The sequence below is a fragment of the Pristiophorus japonicus genome, chromosome 10 (assembly GCF_044704955.1).
Source record: "Pristiophorus japonicus isolate sPriJap1 chromosome 10, sPriJap1.hap1, whole genome shotgun sequence".
NCBI classification, from domain to species: Eukaryota; Metazoa; Chordata; class Chondrichthyes; family Pristiophoridae; genus Pristiophorus; species Pristiophorus japonicus.
Window position 1 is genome coordinate 106,733,523 of NC_091986.1, and position 18,757 is coordinate 106,752,279.

The 18,757-nt window shown below is 44.3% G+C and overlaps 1 protein-coding gene across 1 annotated transcript in view; it reads right to left on the reverse strand.

Annotated features, from left to right (window-relative positions):
* Window positions 1–920: 920 nt before the first annotated feature.
* The window catches only part of LOC139274612 (melatonin receptor type 1B-like), a 151,635-nt gene continuing 133,798 nt past the window's right edge, over window positions 921–18,757 (reverse strand). Inside the window, exons 2-5 of the mRNA XM_070891290.1 lie at window positions 4,767–5,619; window positions 4,247–4,272; window positions 1,286–1,407; window positions 921–1,064 (exon numbers count right to left, since the gene is read on the reverse strand). Coding sequence (XP_070747391.1) covers window positions 921–1,064; window positions 1,286–1,407; window positions 4,247–4,272; window positions 4,767–5,619 — 1,145 coding nt within the window. The remainder of the gene's footprint in view (window positions 1,065–1,285; window positions 1,408–4,246; window positions 4,273–4,766; window positions 5,620–18,757) is intronic.

The window sequence follows — 18,757 nt, forward strand, 5'->3', positions numbered from 1 at the left end:
AGAGGCACTCTGAGATCTGTAATAAAGGACTACGGTCACACTTACTTTGAGCTTGTAGTATCTAGTCTGACTCTTTATTCAAGATATAACAGAAATCATGCAAGCTTAGCTTGCTGTCATGCAAGCTCAGACTGCTGCCATCATTGCTGTGCTTACCAGTGTGGAAAGAGGCTTATAGGGTGTCACAGGAATCCAGCAATCTGTACTCCATCAGATTATTAGATTGCTGACCTAGAAAGTGGCACTCAGGATGACAGCATTCGTCCTCCCACCACTGCCACTCTGCCAGTGCCCTTGCTGTTGCTTGTCAGCCAACTTGTTAGACTGCTGCCACCCATACTAAACTGATGCAGTCCAAAGCCCAGAGCTCTTTGAAGTTGTCCTCCAAGACCATCTGCAGGATCCCCTACTGGAAGTCAGCAGCCTACCACCAGTCATGCTGCAGCCATGGGGTAGCACTGCATAGAAGCATTAGGATATGCAAATTCACATTCAAGACAGTCACCAAGGGAATGCACAAGGGTGATTAGTTGATTTTTTGTAATAAAATTGGATGGATAGATGGATGAAGTTGGATTGGAATTTTTCATTTGTGGTGATTTTTATTTCAGCACTGTGGCCAAGAGGACACTGTGATGGTGTGGGACAAATGTTGAAAGGGGAATTAGGATTGTGGTTACTGGTACCACAGGTGGATATTTCTATCACGGATATACCGGCCAGAAAGGCGCTGTCTGGGTTGCATCCTTCCTTCTGCTTCCTCTTCTTCTGCTTCCTCCTCTTTGTCTTCTTCCTCTTTTGATCAAAGAGAAGACAATGAATTCCCCTCTCCGGGCATAAAGAGCCCCTGTCACCTCTCTTATGCAGCAGTCGACAGCGAACTGGGAGGTATTACTAACGTCACCTGCTCCAGCCTGGAATTATCCTGACATGAAGAAATCCAGGACCACGGTCACGTTCACAGCCACTGGCAGCGCTGTCCATGCCCTGGTGTGAGGCTGCAAGTCTGGTTGCAAGAGGTGGCAAAGTTCTGCGGGCACCTCCTTTGTAAAGCGTAGAGAACGCTAGAAAGCTCCATAAACTTACAGAGCCAGCAGAAATCAAAAAGCAAGTTACCTTAAAGTTGTTGATGATCCCTTTAAATATCGCTGGTGGGGGATTCTTCCTGCTGCTGAACGCATGTTCAGCTGTGCGAGGTTAACAAAGGGCATTTGATCCAGCGATGATAACAAAAATGACAGCGCTTGTATCAAATCAGCCTAGCACACTGATTGACATCACCTACCATACTTTTAGCGCACACTCCTAACAGCCGCCCCACTGCCCTCACCAAGATGCTATCCGATGCAGTCCGCACCAGACGTGTGCGCGCGCTGCTTGGACGCCATTTTGGCCCAAATTCACCACCTGTGGTGCCCAAATAACAGGCGCTGTGCAACCAAATTTCTAGGGCGGAAAGTTTTATATGGCTAAAGTTAGACGTGCATCGAATGAATATAAACAAATATGTCACAATTCAGGGCTAAAATTCTCAGTACACCAAAGTATCAAATCATTTGTGGTATTATTATGTTCCAGAGATGCTGGGAGACATAGCTAACTGTGTTTTAAATTTGTATTTAATTGTTTTCTACAATATTCCTTGCTCAAAATCTTGTCAATGTTATCCCATTCGGCCACAGTATGATAAAGCGGGATCGGGCATATGATGAAAAACTCTTACCTGGTAGGTTTTTGCAACTGATATCAGCTATAATTAAAAAATTATATTTCTGCTCTGCGTTGACAGACAGGTTTTGGTGGACAAGAATCTAAATATATCTTTTCAATTAATGCACTTTCTCCAGGCAATCTCATCACACAGCACAACTATCCTGCAAGAAAGCCACAAGCTGTTAATCATGTCAAGTATCTGAAGCCATTCAGGCCTGTAAAAGATTCATTCTAATTAAGTGTTTTATACATTCCACAGGAAAAAAGTGAACATTTTATTTTTGATAAAATATTTTTAATAAAGCAACATTTTGAATATAACTCAGCATGCCATAATTCATTATCACATACAATGTGGCATATTTTCCATCTGCTACAAAATTACAGCTGTGATGTAAAAACATTGATTGCAAAAGTTACTAGGTACAGTACTCCAATACAGTAGCAAGATTTGTTCAACAGTTTGACAATTACATTGAAACACAGACCAACAGAAACTGTAGTTCACAATTTAGTACCAACTACCTTGAGTCTGGAATGGTCTCTGAAGTTTTTGTAGATGATGCAGGAACTTTGGTGACTTTTAAAACTCATGGCCGTGTTTGTATATGGTTTTCTGGTAATGTTTAGTAGCGCACATTTTATTTACATCTATTGCATGCAAAACTTCATTGTAGAAGAGCTTGAGAAAATGTACTGTTATACTTAATGGGTACAGTTATATAAGATTTATTTATTAGGCACATTATGTAACTGCTATAGTCCTTAACACCACTGCATATGTTAAAACTGGTATTTGACAGATCAGATTTCTTTGCACAAAAGAAGATTTGAGCAAAATCAGTACGAATCAGTTATACATGTGAAAAAAAGAAAAAGAACTAGAACATCAGAGGGGAGAAATTGTTACGTAAAAGCTTTCAGTTTTACTTTATCTGTTATTAATTGGTTGTTATGTAGAGCTTGGCATGAATAAAGATGTTAGTAATTTTACTGTGGAGAACACCAACTACTGCAGCATGGAATTAAACATCAACTACACTGGGTTCAGTGGTCTGAGCTCTTCACCTCAAAATACTTTGGTTAATATTTGCATTGTTACTAAGCAGGGATGAACATAAAAATGCAATTTTTTATTTTACTTGAAGCTTTTATTAAGAGGCAATATTTAAGCTGCAATAACTTTTGGACTATCATTTTTGCACAAAGGTGTTACATTTGCACAAAAGAAAGATACACACAGGTGGAAATTAATTTTGTTTCCACCTTTCAAAAACCCATATTTAGTCTTGGACAGTATTAAATTATATTAATGTTATATGACAGTGAAAAGGTTAAATTAAGGCAAAATTACATATAAGTGTGTGTGTATTTGTAATTCGCACACATGTCACTGTTAAAATCACAAAAAATATTAGTCCAGTCAATCTCAGCTATTCTGAAGTAGATAAGTAATGAACTTCCAAGATGCATTTTACAATTCAGAACCAGATCAAGCAAAGCTGCTGCTTGTTTGATTGCTATTGTTAATAATTGTTCATGCAAATCAGTTCAGCATAGCACCGTATCACATGACACTTGCATGTTCAGAAACTCTGATTAACAAATTAGTATCAAAGTACCCTGTACTGTATGGCAAAGTGGTTTATTTTATATTAAATATCTTACATTGTTGCAGTTGATTTTTATTGAGATCAGTTTATTTCAGTAATGCCCCTAGTCTGAAAAGACTGCTTTTGCAACCCTTTTGTTTGAAGTACCATAAAATACCTAAACGGGTGTCAGTTCTTTAACATAAATATCTGGAATAATTTTGAGTTTTGACAATAATATAAAATGGGAGATGTAATGTATGCACATGTGAGTATGCTCACAGGTTTGTAGAGCTGTTGTATTGTCAGTGGCTTAGCCAGGCACATGATGTTCACAAGACTCAATAAAACCCCCGTCAGTTGGGTCTGGGTCATCCACAATGAGGCATGTAATGTGTCGTGTGATTGTTAAACCTTAGCTAATAAACCAACTAGTTCTTAATAGCAATGTGTTGCTATGACTTCTTAAGCAAAGAACCTACAAAGCAAATAATTACAGCCAATATTGGCTCAGCTGCTTGTTAAACACCTCACCCGATCTTTGTTTTCATTTGAAGTCAATCAAAATAAAGTGAGAGGTATTTCATGGATGGTATCATCTGTTCTTTAACATTTGCAGTTTTGTTAATCTTGCCATCAGAGCTGCACTTGAAACTAACACTTAATCGCTTACAATATTCTTGTATAAAGGTATGTTTCTGTGTGTGTGTGGATGCGCACATGTTATATTGATAGTACCATGGCACTGTACAAAATTGACCTAAGTTTGATTAGGCTTACTGCAGAAAATCTAGAGTCCAGGGGCTGATTGCCTTTAAAACTGACTAACAGAGTTTGAATAGTGTCAAGGACAAATTTTATATCTTGGGGGTGAATGCCCTCGGCCCTTCACCAATTCCACCACCATAACTTCGACAGAAACCCCGTTTAAATGCGCAAACATTGGGGTTGCCACAAAACCTCCATCAAAATTACTAAGGTGGAGCAGGAGAATTCCCAAAGAAATTCTAGAATTAAAGTAACACTTAACTGCTGACATCATTAATCAACATTTCTGGAATTAATATGTCCCTTAGACACAATGAAGGGCTAGTCACAGTTTGACAAGATTGAAGAAGTAATTGAATGGCTGGAGGATGGAATTTTTCCCTTGTATATGGGAAAGTATTTGAGCTGAGATTTCAATGCTAGGGTAACTGCAAGTATTAGCATGATATAAATATTCATTTATATACAATTCGATGTTCAACTCTACCAACAATAAGGACCTCCACTCATCATTTTAGTATTGGAAAAGAAAAGAAAATTGTACAATAGTGATTATAACAAAGAAGTAATTAAAATGAAAGAACACCTTGGAATATTTTATTTTTTCAACAAGAACATACTTCTAAACATAAGTAATCTGAAACTGCAGTCCAGCGCATTTAGGTAAATGATTGATTTTACAAAGTGTTTGCTTTAATCTGATCATTATTATTTATTGCCGGTGATGGTTTTGTCTTCAGTGCCTCGGTTCCTCCTCTTGAAGTTTCTTGAAACAAATAACGTGGCATCCACAAGGAAACTATGATTCTTTTATATTCTTTCCTGAAGTTTTGGTTCAACAGTCCATATATAATTGCATTAAGGCAACTGTTAAAATAGGCCATGAAGTAACTTAGAACAAAGAACCACTCTGGGATTTTTGGTGCAATCTTCTGAGGATTGATAGCCACGGCTAGGCCAATGAAGTTCAGAGGTGCCCAGCATACTGCAAACAGCACAAATACTACAAACATAGTCAGAAAGTTTCTGAAGTCGCTGTGCTTCAGTCCTGGCCTCAAATCCGTTTTGACGCGCCTTCTTACTTGAATAACTAAAATCCAGATCCGCAGGTAACAGAATGAAACGACTGTGATAGGAACTAAGAAGTGAACTACCACCACAGCAATAGTATAAGAGGAACTAACTGTTTGAGTAAATGTACAGGAATAGACACGGGCATCATACTGTAAGGATCCAACAAAAAAATTTGGTACTAGTGCAAGCACTGTTAATGCCCAAATCAGAAACACAAAGATCAATGTGTTTCGATAGCTATATAATTTGTCATACGTCAGACTGTGACATATGTAGCAGTATCTGTTTATTGCAATTGCTGTGATGTTGAAAATTGAACCTATCACACTTAGACCCATCAAAAAGCCACTCACTTTACAGTGAATATCACCAAGGAACCATCCGTTGTGAAAAATTGCAAAGAGCACCAGTGGATATGGATACACAGCCACGACAAGATCAGCAAATGCCAAGCTTATAACAAACACATTACCTGCAAGAGAATAAGAGAAATAGCTGTTAAACCAAACTCAAGCACTATTTACCCCTAAATAAACTTGCATTCTACAGTGACTTTACTATGAAAAATAGATTAACTTGTCATTCATCTCATTGATGCAGGACATTGCTGGTGCAGAATGGCTGCCATATTTGCAGATCAAACAACAATCACTGACTCCAACAGCAATTATATAAATGATGTCAGTTACACTGACCTCGGTGTCTGATTCTCTAATCTGGGCTTCCATCAAGCAAGACTTCATACTACAAGTAAACTTTCTGAAAATGCACCCTTTTAGAAATTTCCAAATAGCACATTCAAAAACTGAACTGACAGCCCAAGCCAGGGAAGGTAGCAGCTTAAAATAGATTACCTTTTGGAACGGCTGATCACTCTTACATGAAAAAAGAATTTGTATACACAAAATGCAATGTAACTAATAACAAATTAATATTCTAAAAACTATGCAAATATCAACAATATAGGAACATCAAATATAGTTTATTTCAGGACAACATCAGCAGTAGGTGAAAAAAGAGAAGGGGTTAAGCACATGGCTGATGCAACTGATTCAGTTTGAGCCTGACGTTATTTTATCGGCAGTACATTTCACAGTCATACTGATCACAAATATTCTATGTAAAACTCTACAAAGATAAAACATATCAGCTGCAAAATACAGCACCTTAGCGTTGGTATTTGGGCCGGTTTGGAGAAAAAAATGGTAGCCTCACTTACGGCAACTTCTGGCACGGCCTGTGCTATTCGCCATCTTGGTAGCGTGGGTGGGATGTTCCTACATCAGCAGAGTAAGCAGATCGTGATGTTAGTCAGCTTGCAATGCTGATTTGATGCATGAGCTGCATTTTTGGATTTTGCCGGTCGTTCCACGCCGTCTCCTAAACATGTACAGCTGAACGTGTGTTGCATGAGGGGACCCCCACCCTGCCCCCCCTCCGCCACCACACCCCCCCCGCCCCCCCCTGCTCCTCCTCCCCCTATCTCTTGTACTGACTCTTGCAGATTTTATATGAATACTGGCTTGCTGTAAGATATTGTTGTTGAAGTGTGCAGGGAGTGCTGTAGGGCATTCGGAAGACATTGGCTGCTCCTGAAAGGCCTCTGAGTACACCACTTGCTTCCAGTCATGGGGGCTCTAATTGCAGTCCCATCGTGCTTCAGCATGACAGGGAGATGGAGCAGAGGCAACAAAGAAGACAAGCTGCTTGCAGAGGGAGGTGGATGATAGGGAGGAGGGCACGCAGCAGGAGGCCTTATCCACCGAGGGTCTTCAGTGAGCACTTCTCCTACCTGCACCTAAGCCAGGAGCAGTGTGTTCGGGGGCTCCGCTTCACCTCGTGGAACCAGATGTGCAGCCTCAGAGCAGGGTGATGATGGCTCTGCCTTCAATGACTGGGGCCCTGAATTTTTTCAGCAGCGGATCCTTCCACGTTAGAACAAGTGACATAGCTAACATTTCACAGTCCATTGTGCCATGTTGTTTAGGCACTCTGGAGTTGTAATAAAGAAGACCAAGGTCACACTAAGTTTAGCTCACAGTACTCAGCCTCATGGAGTTCTTCTATACACAACAATTGGCGACGAGTAACAGAACACGAACCTTTACGCAACCATGGCTGCCGTTGGAATATTAGAGAGATTCGTAGAGGGTGATGATTGGGAAACCTTCGTTGAGCATCTCGACCAGTACTTCGTGGCCAACGAGCTGGAAGGAGACAATAATGCGGCCAAGCGCAGGGCGGTTCTTCTCACCGTCTGTGGGCCTAAAATATACGGCCTCATCAAGAATCTGCTCACACCGACAAAACCAAAGGAGGAGGAATATACAGAGATGTGCACGCTGGTTCGGGACCACATCAAGCCGAGGGACAGTATCCTCATGGCCAGATATAATTTTTACACGCACCATCGCTCCGGGTCAGGACGTGGCGGATTATGTCACTGACTTGAGATGCCTCGCGGAACCTTGTGATTTTGGAGCTGCGTTGGGCCAAATACTGCGGGACTTTTTCGTGCTGGGCATCAGCCACGAGGTCATTCTTTGAAAGCTGCTGGCTGTCGAAACCCTAAACCTGAGCAGGGCCATCGCGATCGCCTAGGCATGCATGGCCACGGACAATAACACCAAACAGATATCTTCTCAACATCGAAGCTCACCGGCAAGCACTGTGCATAAAATGACGTCGCTAGCAGGCCATACTGCATATGGCAGGGCTTATACGTCTGCGGCTGCAAGACCTGTGATGACTCAGAGACCGCCATCGGGGTTGAATGTGAATCCATTAGCACTGTGTTGGCGCTGTGGGGGTAAGGGGACCATCAATGTTGATTCAAGCACTACGTGTGCAAAGGCTGCGCAACGATGGGGCACCTCCAGCGAATGTACAAACGTGCTGCGACATACCACACGGCAGAGGATGATCGATCCGGCGCGGATCATGCAGCACAGGCAACTCAACCCGAGGAAGAAGTATATGGGGTACATACCTTCACCACCAAGAGCCCTCCTAATAATGCTGAAAGTCAAATTAAATTGAGTTCCAGTATCCATGGAGTTGGACACGGGTGCAAGTCAGTCAGTAATGAACCAGAAGGCTTTCGAGAAACTGTGGGGCAATAAAGCACAAAGGCACAAACTGAGCCCGATTAATGCAAAGCTGCGTACCTACACCAAAGAGTTCATACCAGTCATTGGAAGTGCGGCAGTAAAGGTATCGTATGATGGAGCTGTGCAAGACCTATCATTGTGGATTGTTTCAAGCAATGGCCCAACGCTGTTCGGCAGAAGCTGGCTAGAAAAGATTAGATGGAATTGGAATGACATCAAAACACTATCTTCAGTGGATGATGCCTCGTGTGCTCAAGTGCTGCGCAAATTTCCATCGATATTCAAACCAGGCATTGGTAACTTCACAGGCACCAATGTACAGATCCATCTAGGCCCCGATGCACGGCCTGTCCATCACAAGGCTCGGGCGGTTCTGTACATGATGAGGGAGAAGGTCGAGATCGAACTGGACAGACTCCAATGCGAAGGAATCATATCGCCAGTCGAATTCAACGAGTGGGTCAGTCCAAATTTTCCGGTGTTGAAAAGCGATGGCACAATCGGAATTTGCGGAGACTAAGGTAACGGAGGTAACGATTAACCGAGTCTCACTACAGGACCAGTACCCGCTGCCCGAGGCAGATGACCTGTTCGCAACATTAGCGGGGGGGAAGTCGTTCACCAAGTTGGACCTAACCTCTGCCTACATGACACAGGAGCAGGCTGAATCTTCGAAAAAGGTGACATGCATCAACACACACAAAGGGCTGTTTATATACTACAGGTGCCCTTATGGGATTCGCTCAGCTGTAGCCATTTTCCAGAGAAACAGGGAGAGTTTGCTGAAATCTGTTCCGCGCACCATTGTGTTTCAAGACGATATCCTGATCACTGGTCGTGACACCATCGAACATCTACACAACCTGGAAGAGGCTCTAAATCGCCTAGGCAGAGTGGGATTCAGGCTGAAGCGCTCCAAGTGTGTTTTCCTGACGCCAATAGTCGAATTTTTGGGGAGAAAGATTGCAGCAGACGGCATCAGGCCCATGGACTCAAAGACAGGTCATTAAGAATGCACCCAGACCACAGAATGTGACAGAGCTGCGTTCGTTCCTGGGGCTCCTCAACTATTTTGGTAACTTTCTACCCGGGTTGAGCGCATTGTTAGAGCCTTTGCACATGTTGCTACTTAAGGGTGATGACTGGGTTTGGGGCAAATCTCAAGACACAGTCTATGAGAAGGCCAGGAACCTGCTATGTTCAAATAAGTTACTTGCACACTATGACCCATGTAAACATTTAGTGCTAGGTTGTGACGCCTCATCGTACGGGGTCGGCTGTGTGTTACAGTAAGCCAATGTATCGGGTAACCTCCAACCAGTTGCATACGCGTCTAGAAGTCTGTCTAAAGCTGAGGGAGCCTATAGTATGTTCGAGAAAGAGGCGTTAGCATGTGTATATGGGGTTAAGAAAATGCACCTATACCTATTTGGATTTCGGTTTGAGCATGAAACTGACCACAAGCTGCTCATTTCGCTGTTTTCAGAGAGCAAAGGTATAAATACCAATGCTTCGTCCCGCATCCAAAGATGGGCACTAACATTGTTCGCTTATGACTATGTTATCCGCCACAGACCAGGCACTGAGAACTGTGCCAATGCTCTCAGCCGGCTACCATTACCCACCAGTGGGGTTGAAATGGTGCAGCCTGCAGACTTGCTGCTGGTCATGGGTGCTTTTGAGAGTGAGGGGTCACCCGTCACAGTTCGCCAGATCAGGACCTGGACCAGCCAGGATCCTGTGCTATCATTAGTACAGAGTTGCATCCTAAATGGGAACTGGTTGGCCGTTCCCGGGAAATGTAAGATGAAATTAAGCCTTTTCACCAACACAAAGATGAAATGTCCATCCAGTTGGATTGTCTCTTATGGGGTAATCATGTGGTTTTGCCAAATAAATGCAGGGAAAAGTTTATACGCGACCTACACAGTACCCACCCAGGCATTGTCATGATGAAGGCAATTGCCAGATCGCATGTTTGGTGGCCCAGCATTGACTCGGACTTGGAGTCATGTGTGCATCAGTGCAACATTTGCTCACAACTGAGCAATGCACCAAGGAAGACTCCACTGAGTCTGTGGTCATGGCCCTCCAAACCGTGGTCCAGGATCCACTTAGATTTTGCCGGCCCCTTTCTAGGAAAGATGTTTTTAGTTGTTGTGGACGCTTATCCAAATGGATTGAATGTGTAATCCTGTCATCCAGCACGTCCACAGCCACCATTGAAAGCCTCTGGGCCAAGTTCGCCACCCTTGGCTTGCCTGACGTCCTTGTCAGCGGCAATGGACCGTGTTTCATCAGCTCGGAATTCAACGAGTTTTTGACCCGCAATGGCATAGAAACATAGAAACATAGAAAATAGGTGCAGGAGTAGGCCATTCGGCCCTTCGAGCCTGCACCACCATTCAATGAGTTCATGGCTGAACATGCAACTTCAGTACCCCATTTCTGCTTTCTCGCCATATCCCTTGATCCCCCTAGTAGTAAGGACTACATCTAACTCCTTTTTGAATATATTTAGTGAATTGGCCTCAACAACTTTCTGTGGTAGAGAATTCCACAGGTTCACCACTCTCTGGGTGAAGAAGTTTCTCCTCATCTCGGTCCTAAATGGCTTACCCCTTATCCTTAGACTGTGACCCCTGGTTCTGGACTTCCACAACATTAATAAGAACATAAGAACATAAGAACATAAGAATTAGGAACAGGAGTAGGCCATCTAGCCCCTCGAGCCTGCTCCGCCATTCAACAAGATCATGGCTGATCTGGCCGTGGACTCAGCTCCACTTACCCGCCCGCTCCCCATAACCCTTAATTCCCTTATTGGTTAAAAATCTATCTATCTGTGATTTGAATATATTCAATGAGCTAGCCTCAACTGCTTCCTTGGGCAGAGAATTCCACAGATTCACAACCCTCTGGGAGAAGAAATTCCTTCTCAACTCGGTTTTAAATTGGCTCCCCCGTGTTTTGAGGCTGTGCCCCCTAGTTCTAGTCTCCCCGACCAGTGGAAACAACCTCTCTGCCTCTATCCTTTCTATCCCTTTCATTATTTTAAATGTTTCAAGAAGATCACCCCTCATCCTTCTGAACTCCAACGAATAAAGACCTAGTCTACTCAATCTATCATCATAAGGTAACCCCCTCATCTCCGGAATCAGCCTAGTGAATCGTCTCTGTACCCCCTCCAAAGCCAGTATATCCTTCCTTAATTAAGGTGACCAAAACGGCACGCAGTACTCCAGGTGCGGTCTGTCAGGTCTGCTCCATTTAAGCCCACGTCCAATCGTCAAGAGGAGCGGGCAGTCCAAATAATCAAGCAGAGCATGAAACACGTGACAGACGGCTCCCTGCAGACCTGCTTGTCTCACATTCTGCTCAGTTACTGGACGCAACCCCACTCACTCACCGGGTTTCCCCAGCAGAATTGTTAATGAAGAGAGCCCTCAAAACCAGGCTCTCCCTAGTCCACCCGGATCTTAATGATCATGTGGAAACCCGGCGACACTGGCAGAACATGTACCACGATCGCGCGGCTGTTTCACGTGCCATTGATGTTAACGACCCTGTGTTTGTCCTGAATTACGGTCATGGTCCCAAGTGGGTTGCTGGCACTGTTTTGGCCAAGGAAGGAAATAGGGTATTTATAATCAAACTGTTAAATGGCCAAACGTGCAGAAAGTATTTAGATCAGACCAAATTGCGATTTACTGACAACCAGGAATGATTTGAAGAGGACATCATCATCGACGATGCACCAACACACACTCAACCAGCAATCGACCTCGCTGTCAATCACGAGGATGAACCCACCATTCCTGACAGTCTGGTCAGACCAGCCGCGGTGCAGTGCAGCAATGGTCCAGCCAATTCACACACGCCAGGGTTTGAACGTAGACGATCAACCAGGGAGCAAAGGGCTCCGGATCGCCTCAACTTGTAAATAACTTGTACCGAAGACTTTGGGGGGGAGTGATGTTATGTATGTAACTATGTAATACTTGCCATCAGAGGGCACGACTGTTGGAGTCCTAATGGTCACCTGCACACACGTGCAGGGCCAGTATAAAAGGTTGGCTGCCATGTTGTTTAGGCACTCTGGAGTTGTAATAACGAAGACTAAGGTCACACTAAGTTTAGCTTACAGTACTCAGCCTCGTTGAGTTCTTCTATACACAACATATTGCTGCATCCAGGAGGTCACAGAGGCTCTGTACTCGAGGAGAGGGGATCTCATTGTCAAAACAGGAGATATGCGCACGTGGCTTTGCCAAGATATCATGCTTCCCCATGGTGCAGGGCGCCATCAACTGCACACACGTGGCTTTTGTAGGTGCCGCATATTAATGCTGAATTGTACTGTAAGTGCAAAGGCTAAGATTCATTTAATGTGCAGTTGGTGTGCGACCACGCCCAGCACAGCATGATGGTGAATGCTTAGTATCCTGGCAGCAGTCCTGATGCCTTTACCTGCGCCACTCTGCTGTGCCAGCATCTTCCAGCCACAGTGTTGAACCAGAGGGTGGCTATTCGGCGCCAAGGGCTATCCGCTCTACACATGGCTGATGACTTCGCTCCGCAACCCACCACTCATTGCCAGCACTCATATAATGACAGCCATATTTCCACCAAGAACATCATCATGCATAACATTGGGGTGCCTGTCATAGTGTTCCTATGAAGTGCTTCCCAATTGACTGCAGCATGGCTGGTGGAAGGTTGCTGACTTTTCATGGGGAACACTATAGATAACCCTGCTGGATGACCTTGAGCAGCTTTGGGCCTAGAAGGCCCAGCTGTAGACTGAACCACGTTGGCAAGGGCAACAACAGTCTGGGCTGGCAGGCTAACAGGCAACTGTAAGGGCATTAGCGAAGTAGTAGTAGTGGAAGTACAAAGGCTGTTATTCTTTAAAAAGACATAGAACCACTGCCATTCCCCTGAGGAAGTGCCTCAGCAATCCTAGCCACCTTGGCCTGCAAGAGAAAGGTAAGTATGTCAGTGAATGTGATGCATTGCATTATGGTGATGTGTCTGTCATGATTGAATAGCTGGCATTGTATGCAAGGTGTGAGATGTAGGTGCGAGGCTCACAAAAATGATAAGTGTGTGAGGTTGTGGTGAAGCTTTGATTGTGAAGTATGACAGCGCGAGATCGGAGGGGAGATAAATGAGCAAGAGCCAACCCGGGAGATTCAACCAGCGCAAGATCGGAGGGGAGATAAAGGAGCTAACTGGGATCAGCGCAAACAGACCTGTGAGGGGAGAGAAGTAAAAAGAAATCAACGCGTGACGTCACAGGAAAGCATCTATTATAGAGACGTGGTTTCAAGGTGATCAAGTCGGAGGAGTCAGCTGGTGCAGGGGCAGAAGGTAAACAAAGGAGTAAAAATAAATTGAAGTGTGATGTCACAGCCAAGAGCGTAAGTGATTGGCTGGTGGATTGGTAAGTATTTAATCTTTTTCTTTTTCTTTTCTGATCAGTAAGAAACCTTTGACATTATTTTCAATTTGATTAATTTAAGGCTTATGTCATGGCAGGAGAGCCCAGACCCATGTCATGCTCCTCCTGTGCTATGTGGGAAGTCAGGGATGCTTCCAGTGGCCCTGGTGACTACATGTGCAGGAGGTGTATCCAGCTGCAGCTCCTGACAGACCGCATTGCGGCACTGGAGCTGCGCATGGATTCACTCTGGAGCATCCGCGATGCTGAGATTGTCGTGAATAGCACATTTAGTGAGTTGGTCACACCACAGGCAAACGTTACACAGACAGATAGGGAATGGGTGACTATCAGGCAGAGCTATGGAAGGAAGGTAGTGCAGGGGTCTTCTGCGGTTATCTTCCTCCAAAACACATACACCATCTTGGGTGCTGTTGGGGGAGATGACTCATCAGGGGAAGGCAGCAGCAGCTAAGTCCATGGACCAGGGGAGGCTGTGCTGCACAGGAGGGCAGGAAAAAGAATGGGAGAGCTATAGTGGTAGGGGATTCTATTGTAAGAGGAATAGATAGGCGTTTCTGCGGCCGCAAACGAAACTCCAGGATGATATGTTGCCTCCCTGGTGCAAGGGTCAAGGATGTCTCGAAGCAGCTGCAGCACATTCTGGAGGGGGAAGGTGAACAGTCAGCTGTCGTGGTACACATAGTTACCAACGATATAGGTAAAAAACGGGATGAGGTCCTCCAAGCTGAATTTAGGGAGCTACCTCAAAGGTAGTAATCTCAGGATTGCTACCAGTGCCACGTGCTAGTCAGAGTAGGAACTGCAGGATAGCTCAGATGAATACGTGGCTTGAGGAATGGTGCAAGGGGGAGGGATTCAAATTCCTGGGACATTGGAATTGGTTCTGGGGGAGTTGGGACCAGTACAAACCGGACGGTCTGCATCTGGGCAGGATCGGAGCCGATGTCCTAGGCAGGGTGCTGTTGGGGAGGGTTTAAACTAAAAAGACAGGGGGATGGGAATCTATGCAGCGATGCAGAGGGAAGTTAAAAGGGGGCAGAAGCAAAAGGGAGGAAGGAGAAAAGCAAGAGTGGAGGGCATAGAAATCAAGGACAAAAATCAAAAAGGGCCACATTACAATATAATTCTAAAAGGAAAACAAGGATTAAAAAAACAAGGCTGAAGGCTCTGAGTCTCAATGTGAGGAGCATTCATAATATGGTGGATGAATTGACTGCACAGATAGCTGTTAATGGGTATGATGTAATTGGAATTACGGAGACATGGCTCCAAGGTAACCAAGGCTGGGAACTCAATATCCAACGGTATTCAATATTCAGGAAGGACAGACAGGAAGAAAATGGAGGTGGGGTAGCGTTACTGTTTAAAGAGGAGATTAACGCAACAGTAAGGAAGGACATTATCTTCGATGATGTGGAATCTATATGGGTAGAGCTGCGAAACACCAAAAGGCAGAAAACGTTCGTGGGAGTTGTGTACAGACCACCAAACAGCAGTAGGGAGATTGGGGATGGCATCAAACAGGAAATTAGGGACACGTGCAATAAGGGTACAGCAATTATCATGGGTGACTTTAATTTGCATATTGATTGAGCTAACCAAACTGGTAGCAATACTGTGGAGGAGGATTTCCTAGAGTGTATAAGGGATGGTTTTCTAGACCAATACGTCGAGGAACCAACTAGAGAGCTGGCTATCCTTGACTGGGTCTTGTGTAACGAGAGAGGAATAATTAGTAATCTGGTCGTGCGGGGCCCCTTGGGGAAGAGTGACCATAATATGGTAGAATTCTTCATTAAGATGGAGAGTGACACAGTTAATTCAGAGACTAGGGTCCTGAACTGAAAGAAAGGAAACGTCGACGGTATGAGACGTGAATTGGCTAGGATAGATTTGAGAATGCTACTTAAAGGGTTGACAGTGAATTGGCAATGGCAGACATTTAAATACCACATGGATGAACTTCAACAATTGCACATCCCTGTCTGGTGTAAGAATAAAAATGGGAAGGTGACTCAACCGTGGCTAACAAGAGAAATTAGGGAAAGTGTTAAATCCAAGGAAGAGGCATATAAATTGGCCAGAAAAAGCAGCAAACCTGAGGAATGGGAGAAATTTAGAATTCAGCAGAGGAGAACTAAGGGTTTAATTAGGAGGGGGAAATAGAGTATGAGAGTAAGCTTACAGTGAACAGCAAAACTGACTGCAAAAGCTTTAACAAATATGTGAAGAGAAAAAGATTAGTGAGGACTAATGTGGGTCTCTTGCAGTCAGAATCAGGGAAATTCATAACGGGGAACAAGGAAATGTCAGACCAATTGAACAAACACTAAGGAAGACACGAATAACCTCCCGAAAATACTAGGGGACCAAGGACCTAGCGAGAAGGGGGTACTGAGGGAAATCCTTATTAGCCAGGAAATGATGTTAGCGAAATTGAAGGGAGTAAAGGCCAATAAATCCCCTGAGCCTGATAGTCCCAGAGTATTTAAGGAAGTGGCCCTAGAAATAGTAGATGCATTGGTGGTCATTTTCCAACATTCCATGGACGCTGGTTCAGTTCCTGTGGATTGGAGGGTAGCTAATGTAACACCACTTTTTAAAAAAAGAAGGAGAGAAAACAGGGAATTATAGATATCGGTAGTGGGGAAAATGCTGGAATCAATTATTAAAGATGTAATAGTAGCGCATTTGGAAAGCAGTGACAGCATCGCTCCAAGTCAGCATGGATTTATGAAAAGGAAATCATGCTTGACAAATCTTCTAGAGTTTTTTGAGGATGTAACTAGTAGAGTGGATAAGAGAGAACCAGTGGATGTGGTGTATTTGGACTTTCAAAAGGCTTTTGATAAGGTCCCAAACAAGAGATTAGTGTGCAAAATTAAGGCACATGGTATTGGGGGTAACATGTGAAGTGGATTGAGAACTGGTTGGCAGACAGGAAGCAAAGAGTGGGAATAAATGGGTCCTTTTCAGAATGTCAGGCAGTGACCAGTGAAGTGCCGCAGGGTTCAGTGCTGGGACCCCAGCTATTAACAATATACATTAATGATTTAGAAGAAGGAATTGAATGTAATATCTCCAAGTTTGCAGATGACACTAAGCTGGGTGGTAGTGCGAGCTGTGAGAAGGATGCTAGGAGGCTGCAGGGTGACTTGGACAGGTTAGGTGAATGGGCAAATGCATGGCAGATGCAGTATAATGTGGATAAATATGAGGTTATCCACTTTGGTGGCAAAAACAGGAAGGCAGATTATTATCTGAATGGTGACAGATTAATAAAAGGGGAGGTGCAACGAGACCTGGGTGTCATGGTACAACAGTCATTGAAGGTAGGCATGCTGGTACAGCAGGCAGTAAAGAAAGCAAATGGCATGCTGGCCTTCATAGCGAGGGGATTTGAGTATAGGATCAGGGAGGTCTTACAGTTGTACAGGGCCTTGGTGAGGCCACACCTTGAGTATTGTCCGCAGTTTTTGACTCCTAATCTGAGGAAGGACATTCTTGCTATTGAGGGAGTGCAGTGAAGGTTCACCAGACTGATTCCCGGGATGGCAGGACTGACATATGAAGAAAGACTGGATCGACTAGGCTTATATTCACTGGAAGTTAGAAGAATGAGAGGGGATCTCATAGAAATATATAAAATTCTGATGGGATTTGACAGGTTAGATGCAGGAAGAATGTTCCCGATGTTGGGGTTGTCCAGAATCTGGGGTCACAGTCTAAGGATAAGGGGTAAGCCATTTAGGACCGAGATGAGGAGAAACTTCTTCACTCAGAGAATTGTGAACCAGTGGAATTTTCTACCACAGAAAGTTGTTGAGGCCAGTTCATTAGATAGATTCAAAAGGGAGTTAGATGTGACCCTTTCGGCTAAAGGGATCAAGGGATATGGAGAGAAAGCAGGAATGGGGTACTGAAGTTGCATGATCAGCCATGATCATATTGAATGGTGGTGCAGGCTCGAAGGGCCGAATGGCTTACTCCTGCACCTATTTTCTATGTTTCTATGTTTCTATAAGTCGTGATTGGTAGAGATTGTTGGTAGATGAGTGATGGGGGGTGGGGTGCATTGAGCAGTGTGTAAGACTAGTGGTGCACTTGGTGGGATATGACATTTGAAGATGCATTCACTGAAATTGACCACTCATATGAGTTCTTTAAACTTCTTCCTGCACTGGATCCAATACTGGGGAAGGACTGGTGGCACTGACCACTTCAGCAATCTGCTCTCACAGCCTTCTTACAGTCTGTCTTGAAGGCCTCCTGGCCCCCTGTGCTAGAGCCATGTCTCCTCCTATCGTCCCCCTGGACTAAGACCTCCAGTGCTGCATCTGAGAACCAAGGTACCCTTTTTCTGCCGTTGCGCCATTGGTACCATCCGCTTTCCTTAGCTCCACTAACAATGAGGTGATTCTTTCAGAAAGCACCTCCCCTTCAAGAAGTACAGACAGTGTTTCACTCTACAGGCAACCTCTAAATAGAGATCACACTTCCCACAAAATTGTGTCCTCTGCTGAATGCTGAGCCAACCAGCAGCACGTTCAGTGCTGGGCTCAGCTCTTCAATCATGTTAATTAGCCAACAGCATGAATTTCGCTTGCTGCTTGCATTGCGTTCAATGGGCGCAGGGATCGTGATGCGTTTTCAGGCTTTATCGAATTTACCCTCCTTCCTTTTTAAGATTCAAAATAGCTGTCGACAGATCGATTTAATTGCAAACTAATTTGCCACAATCTAATCACCCTATGGAATTCTCTGCCACAGAGAGCTGTGGAGGTTGGGTCATTGAATATATTTAAGGTGGAGATAGAAAGATTTTTGAGCGATAAGAGAATAAAGCATTATGGGGAGCGGGCAGGGAAGTGGAGCTGAGTCCATGATCAGATCAGCCATGATCTTATTAATGGGCAGCGCAGGCTCGAGGGGCTAGGTGGCCTACTCCTCGTCCTATCTTTTATGTTCTTATGTATTATGTATTATTAATGGCACCAAAGGAAGCCGCAAAGGGGATATTGATAAGATGATGC